The 8095-nt window shown below is 34.5% G+C and overlaps 1 protein-coding gene across 1 annotated transcript; it reads left to right on the top strand.

Moving 5' to 3' along the window:
• The first annotated feature begins 4479 nt into the window (after positions 1 to 4479).
• Positions 4480 to 6479, top strand: LOC131000088 (heavy metal-associated isoprenylated plant protein 3). The gene is made up of 5 exons (XM_057925857.1): positions 4480 to 4664; positions 4758 to 4860; positions 4957 to 5201; positions 5700 to 5787; positions 5888 to 6479. Exons 1-5 carry the CDS (start codon positions 4656 to 4658, stop codon positions 6271 to 6273), a joined length of 831 nt encoding a protein of 276 aa, XP_057781840.1. The 5' UTR covers positions 4480 to 4655; the 3' UTR covers positions 6274 to 6479.
• The last annotated feature ends 1616 nt before the right edge of the window (positions 6480 to 8095 follow it).

The following is an 8095-nucleotide window of genomic DNA, read 5'->3' as shown; positions in this document are numbered from 1 at the left end:
TCAGGTTTTAGATAACCTTCTACCGCTAGACCAACACACGCATACTAGTACGATTTATATTTATTCTCCATTGTGTTGAGCTGCGAGCAAACAAACTTTTTAAATGTAATCTTTTAATAATCCAATCTAATATTAGACGGGCCGAAAACTCAACTCGGTTCTAGATAATAATACTTTTGAGCCCAAAATAAATTATTTTGACCCAAATTGTAATATTGCACACCAGAAACACGTGAGATTCTTGTTTATATTTTTCCTTTCTATTAATGTGGGCTTGGGAGGTGGGCCATCAAATGGATTGATGGTTTGGGTTGGACCCATCGACCGAATCCAGCCCAAACAAAAAATGCCCCATCAAGAAGAACCACGCAGCAAGTCGGCCTCATCAAGATGCAAAAGCAGACACCGGTGTTGGGCCAAATGCCGAAGTCACAGAAAACAGCAAAAAACGCAACAAATACCACTAACAAGGAATCTGTAAAACATCGTCACAAAAACTTGGGTATAATCAGGATTGACTCGTATTTAAAATAATATTATTTATAAGATTCGAATCGGAATAAAGGTTCAGATCAGAGTGCGAGTCAGGATCTAAATGAGTGTGCAATTCGGTTGTACGGCCGATTGTATCCAAAATCACAACGAAACAGCTGGATGATTATGCAAGCATTCATTATTTCAAAAGCCTCAAAACAAATTATTTTATTAAAAAGCATATATTTAAAGTATATTTATCTTACATAATTTCTAGTCAGATATTACTTCTTAGTCAATGAAAAATGAGTTTTCCTTACTTTTTTGTTGAAAATACACCAGTGAGCCAGTGGTACTTTCTAATTTGAAAGTACTCTATTATTTTTTTATTTAGGAATATTACTAATATTTTTTAGTTTAAAAGTATCTATTAGTAATTTTTTTTTAAATGATTAAGCAATCTAAATAACGTTTCGTTTTGATTGCCACGTCATTTTTTATATTGACAAGTAGTTCGATTTTGGCCCAATTTGATCTAATCGGAAAATTCATAAAATTCGAAACTCCATATATTATCATTCAAATTTTAAAGGTTACTCCCTCCCATTTTTAATATTATATTTCATTTTAGTAATTTTTAAAATTTTAAACGAATAAATTTTATACCCATTATAACCTTATTTATGAGAGTAAGAAATAAGAGTATAACATGGTGTAAAGGAGGCCTCCTCAAATACTATGAATAAGAAACGGTAGCTATTGTCCCCTTGGGATGGCCTAGTGGTTGGGGTGGTTGCCTGTTGTCCAAGAGGTCACAGGTTCGAGTACTTTCGGCCACAATAACCACTAGGTTGGGGTGTGTGCGTGGTTTGTATTATTTATAATATAATTTCATCAAAAAAAAAAAAAAAACGGTAGCTATTAATGATAAAGTAAATGAGGTTAAATTAGGCACATCTCCCTCAAACTACATATAAGAACACATATAAGAACAAATTAATGAAGATCGCTGAAACGATTTATATTGAGAATGAGAAGTAGCATGTGATAAATCACACTTAGCCCAAACTTATTGGTCTTAACAACAATTAACCTTTACCTCCAAAAAAAAAAAAACTGATTTTTCATATATTGAGAAAAAAATAAAATTGAAGTACTATTAGTTTTATGTAAAAAAAATTGCAGTGAATTGATCGAAAACTGCACATCTTAACAGTATCCCAAATTCAAGATAGTACGTGTCATTGTCGACATATTCGATAAATCTTTTCCCACAGTAGAAGGCAATAGACATAAAATTTTTGGTGGGATATTTTTAATTTTCTTCTTCTAAAAGGCAAGCATTCAACCATAAGTGAACTTGTTTTTATTACGTATAAGAAAAAAGAAAAACACCATGGTTCGAATTTATGTTCGTATTCAGGTATTGTTTTTCTCATCAAAACCAACAAAGTGGAAACTGTTGATCTACTTTCGGAAAAGAAAAGAAAAAACTCGAAAATAGGATCAAATTGTGCGATAAGCAGTGACTCAGACTTTGTGTCATTTTAAACCATAGCCTTTATTTTTATTTGGCAGAGGTCATCATTAATGATTTTAATGTACACTCCCATTTCTTTTCTTTTTTATTTTTATCTTATTATATTTGAATTCGTTTTTTAGGGAGAAGAACCCATTTTACTTTATATAGTCCTCTATATAATATAATAATTAAAAATATAGTACTATTTTAGCCTCTACTTCATAGCCTTTATATATATTTAAATTAAATTTGTTGAGTGATGTCTTCGATGCTCCATAGAGCCACCTTCGCCCTTGCCCGAAGCTTCGGATTGCGGAGGCGATTCATGTCTCGACAAATGCCACATCGGATAACCATATGTAAGAGAGTGTTTCCTCCACTCGCGAGGCAAATATTGCTCAAATGATTCTCCAAGAGTAGGAGACTGTTTCCCCAAATAATCCCCATGGATTGGAGATCGGCGTGATGACGTCTCCGCCGCCGCCGCCACGATAGAGTAACAGAATGGGGACTAGTGCCGAGGTGGAGTTGCTAACACGGAATCTCGCATCAGCTATTGGTGGTAAGGAGACGCAGCAAAAATATTATGCCGTTACGATGACGATTTGATGGAGCGGCGGCACTGGTGTTGGTTGTTGGAGCTTTGGGCCTTATTCTATTTTAGATACGGCAACGTAAAATTGTACATCGACTGAGATTTCGCAGTTATAGTAAAACCCATAGCAATAAGCAACAATATCACTTTGAGCGTCGATTTCAATGAAAAACTATTCAATTCTTATAAGCAGATGCAAATCAGAACGCGATATAGATCAATCTGTTTCGAGATTGACATGTCATATCATTTAATTTAATCATAGGAGCTATGAAATAGAGGCTAAAATAGTTATTTTCTTATTAGTTATAATTATTATTTTATATAAAAAATTATAAAAAATAAAATAAGGGGCATGAATAGAATCACCCTAGTTTCAATAGCCTATGTAATCCATAGAAACAATTGTGGGTGATATTTGTTGGACAAGCTGTAATACTACTTAATTATTTAATTTGAGAGACTCTAAAGTAAATTGTAAAATCCACCATAAATTTTCCGCTTTGTGGGCCCAAAGGCAAAAACAAATAAAGATTGGTAGTATTCAAATCACGAAGTAAATACTAATGACTTTATGAGTTTTAAAGTAATTAACACGCTTTTGCGTGCGGGCATGTGGTTATTAACACGCTTTTGCGTGCAGGTGTGTGGTTTGGCAAGGAAGTAAATTGAGCATCACAATATGGCAGCTTACATCTTTGGGATTATATGAAAGTTGTTGTCTCGCTTTTAAATGAGTATTTAAGTAATAAGTATTGGTTGTTGGTCCAAAATTCTACTCAACCGACTCATCACCCAAAAAATAAAATATTATTAGAGAATCTTATATCAAATCATCTGATTTTTTTTTTCAATATGTCACTATACACTGAGTCTGAATCTGTCCCATGATTTTTCTTTTGAAGGGTTTTAGTTAATAAAACTTCCGTCTCACAAATAACTTCCTTTTTTTTCTTTTTAGCATATCTCTTAAATAACTTTTTCTTTTTTTCTTTTCATTTTTAGACAACTACACTTCCACTAATAATACCTTATTTATTCTTACTTTTCATTTTTATCACTCTCAATATACTAATTATAATACATTTTCACAACTTTCAATAATAATTATAAAACTTTTTCTCCACTATCAACACACTTACAATTTTTCCTTAAAATCCATATCATCCCCAAAAAGAAAGCTATTTGTGGGACGGAGGGAGTATGTTATTTTATTTCATTTTTAAAATATAATTTGTTTTAGACCAATAAATACTTTGTTCTTGTGATATAAGAAATTGGTTCAGTGTATGTAAGTGAAATAGAGGATTCATTATTATACTAATAAAGTACTGGTTGAGTGTGTAGAAGGAAATAGAGTGGAATCTACAATGACAAGTTTAATAAATGCTAAAGAATATAATATTGAGTGTATTAATTAATGAGTTACGTGATAAAAATAAAATATGAATATACATTTTAGGGACGGAGTTAGAATAAAGTTTTGTATTATTCATTTATATACAAAGACTAAGATCCACACCCAAATTTATGTGACACATGAGAGTGTAACAACGCTATTAGCTAACAAAATTAATGATGCAAAACAAGGACATTTTATCAATGAAAAGAAAAAGAAGAAGATAATGTAGAACTTGACAAGACTAAATTCCATGTCTCACTAGTCTTTATAACTCGAAGTTTCCAAGAAGCCATCTACCCCAATTCACACGCCATTTCTCACCCAACACACATTAATGTGATCCACCCATCATCAAAATCATATCATTCCATGCAAATAAACAATAAAATAGTACACAATAACTATAGAATAGTTCTATTTGTCAAATAAATAATTAATAAAAAAAAACCTATAATAATTCTAATAGTATCAGTACTAATGCACAAAATTGACATTCCCATGACAACTCACTCACACGGTCCATAGTCTACACGCACACACACACACACTCACTTTACCCTTTTCTCTCTCGTCTATATAAATCCACCTTCACCACTCAGTTTTACACTTTGCTCACATCATATTCACACACTAGCAATCACAAATTTGACCAGTTTCTCACAATGGGAGAGGTAGCTAAGCTTTACGTGTTTATATCTATTATATATGAATTTTTTTGGCTTTAGTGTTTGATTTCCTTTGTCGTCTCTTTGGTGATTTTGTAGAAGAAGGAGAAGGAGAGTGGAGGAATCACCGTCGTGCTGAAAGCTGACTTCCACTGCGACGGCTGCGCTTCAAAAGTTATTAAGTGCATTCGCTCCGTTGATGGTAAAATTAGCAAATAGGAGTACATATCTTCTTAGTTTGTGTGTTTTCTGATTTGTTTTCTACGAGTTGACTGAGAAGTTAGAATTTGTGTAACAGGCGTCGAGGCTGTGACGATCGACGGCCAGAAGATCACGGTTGTTGGAAGGGTGGATCCGGCGAAGCTCCGGGATAAAGTCGAGCAGAAAACGCACAAGAAGGTGGAGCTGATCTCGCCGCAACCGAAAAAGGATGGCGGCGAGAAGGAGAAAGGCAAAGATAGCGGCGGCGGCGATGGCAAAAATGAGAAGAAAAAGGATAACGAAGGCAAAAAATCGAACGATAAATCCGATCAGAAAAAAGAGGTGAATAAGCTTTACTTGATTAGATTTTTTTTTTCTCAACTGAATATCCCTCGGCAACAGCAGACGGTGCTCTTGTAGCCAATACTCTTAATTGCGCCTGTGGTCCACATTTTTTTGAATTTTAATTTTTAATATATGATGTGCTTTTATCGTTTGGGGCGCACGTTAGTTTCTCGCCCTATGTCACGTCGCCGTCGTCGTTTTAATGCGTACTAATGTGAATAGAATTTGTATAAATACGTGTAGTTTATAGTAGAGATTAATTTATTCCGGTGAAAGCGGAAATTCATGTGGCAGCCAGCATACGTTAGCAGCGACTGGTTACTGTTTCAGAAGGCGACAAATTCTAAAATGTTTCGACGTTTCTTCATTGGATTAACGTAGTGCTCACGTCTGCTCCATTCCAGTCCCGTCAATTCGTCTTTCCACACGCTTACACGGCGCATTTTAGCTCAATAGTAACACTCCTGATATCAATTCCATTTCCATTTTTGACAGCCACCACTGACGACGGCGGTTCTGAAGCTGAATCTGCACTGCGACGGATGCATTCACAAAATCTACAAAACTGTCACCAAAACTAAAGGTAAGATGCCGTCCACAATTTCTAGAACTTTCTTCACCAATAATAATAATAATAAAAAGCGGATATTAATTAATTAATTGACGGCGGCGGCCTTATGCAGGTTATAAGGATATGAAGATCGACACGCAGAAAGATCTGGTGACGGTGACCGGATCCATTGACATGAAGGCGCTGGCTGATGTGCTGCAGAAGCAGCTGAAGAGAGACGTGGCGATCGTGCCGCCGAAGAATGAAGGCGAGAAGAAAGAGAAAGGCGGCGGCGATGGGAAAGGGAAGAGCGGCGGCGACGGTGGTGGAGACGGTGGCGATGAGAATGTGCACGGAAACAAGATGCAGGCTCCGCCGCCGGGGTACCCGTACCCGTTTATATCCGGGCCGGGTCACGCCGTTGGCGACCAATTTCACTACAATCCGTATGGGGCCCAGTTGCTGCATGCCCCTCAAATTTTCAGCGACGAGAATCCCAACGCTTGCAGTGTTATGTAAGTGGCAAAATTTGTAAATAAGATTATATTTCCAGGGCTATTAGGTCATTTGGGTAAGCTATTTTTGGTTCATTTATTTATTGCGGGGGTAGTAGCGCTAGAGGTCGAAATCCAGTATCTCATTTGATTATATTAAGCTTTCTAATCATGTGAATGTTTGTTTTGACCAATTTTGGTAGCTATTTATTTATGAACATTAGTTGTTTAGCTCCTTTGTGGTGGATGTGGAGTTGAATGTTGATCCTTTATCATGATTGCATAAATTGATTGGAGTATACAGTGTGTACCTTTTATAAATTATGATCAATTGTTATTGCTGTGAAGTTTGGTGGAAAGTGGTCAAAATAAAATTCTGGATATCAATATCATTAATAGTGCCTTAAATGCAAGTTTACCTTAAAAGAAAAGAACATTCATATTCTATTTGTACAAACTACATCAATATACTGTTTATTACCATATACTCCAATGATTAGATATTTTCTTGTCTATATTTATTTTATATAAAGAAATTAATCAATTTAATTGAGTGTGTCCTAGGATATATATGTATATTATTAGTGTTATGTATGTAATAAATTATACTCCCCCGTCCCACTAGACTTGGCACTTTTGAGTTGGGCACGGAGATTAAGAATAAATGGTTAAGAGTGTAAAGTAGGTAGGGTCCACTTATTTTATGTGAGTAGAAAAAGTAGGGACCACATACTATTTTAGGAAAGTGTCAATTCTAGTGAGACAAACAAAAAAGGCAAGTGTGCCAAGTCTAGTGGGACGGAGGGAGTAGTATATAAAACCTACACAAAATACATAAAAGAAAATAAAAATATCTCTAGTGAGTAGTGAGTTTACATTATTTGAAATTAAGTGGACATATTAAAAGAGATTCTTTTAAGTAGCTTTCTACATATAGTTGCAAATAACACATAGACAAAGCATGAAAGAGGCAACCATTTAGGTGAAGCAGAAATTGTTTTTGTCTTATGTTTTGGCAAATATAGGAGTCTTCCTCTCACACTATCTCCTGTTTTAGGTTGTTAGTGAGAGTTGTAAAGCACTATGGTTGCTGTATTGCACTTTCTTTCTCCCATGTGATCTTCCCCTCACCAATTTCCCCCATAACAAACTTTTTAAATTAAAAAAAAAAAAAACCATATATCTTTCTAGTATTTGTTTTATGCTCCTACCAATTGTAGAAAATACATTTTTATACATAAATAAATACACATGCTTCAATTCCTATTTATTTTTACTTTTTCAGCCACAAACTACATTTCCAATCAACACTTGCCCCTTTTTGTGGTTCTCGTCGTAGTGTAAGGTGCACGTGCCACGTGGCATATGCATCACTTCGCATAGGAATATTGACTTGTAAATATACAACGAATTGTCAAATTTTACATTAACTTTAATTTTGGTATTTACAAATATATAAAATTTTGATATATTATGATTTTATCATAAAATTTAAATTTTAAAATTTAAATCTATTTAAAAGATGATCAAACTAAAAAAACAAGCTGAAATTAATGATTTTGAAAATTAAGCCACCACTTTTCACTCGTTCGATAAAAAGTAAACAAACATTCTCACTCTATGTAAGAACATCAAAGATGGATTCAAACTTAAATTTTTTTAATCTAAGCATTGATTAATGATAATATCACTAAACTAACACACAACATAAAGATATATAATTATATGATATGATAGCCGGTGTCGTGAAAAGAACTTGGAAATTATTTTGAGCCATTTTTCCACAATTAGGGACCCAAAATGCTTGACATTTTCGACGATGACAATTTTAATGGCCCCAAATAAAT

This window comes from Salvia miltiorrhiza, chromosome 8 (genome assembly GCF_028751815.1).
Source record: "Salvia miltiorrhiza cultivar Shanhuang (shh) chromosome 8, IMPLAD_Smil_shh, whole genome shotgun sequence".
NCBI classification, from domain to species: domain Eukaryota; kingdom Viridiplantae; phylum Streptophyta; class Magnoliopsida; order Lamiales; family Lamiaceae; genus Salvia; species Salvia miltiorrhiza.
The sequence above is the reverse complement of the archived record's forward strand: the minus strand, read 5'-3'. Positions and strand labels throughout refer to the sequence as shown.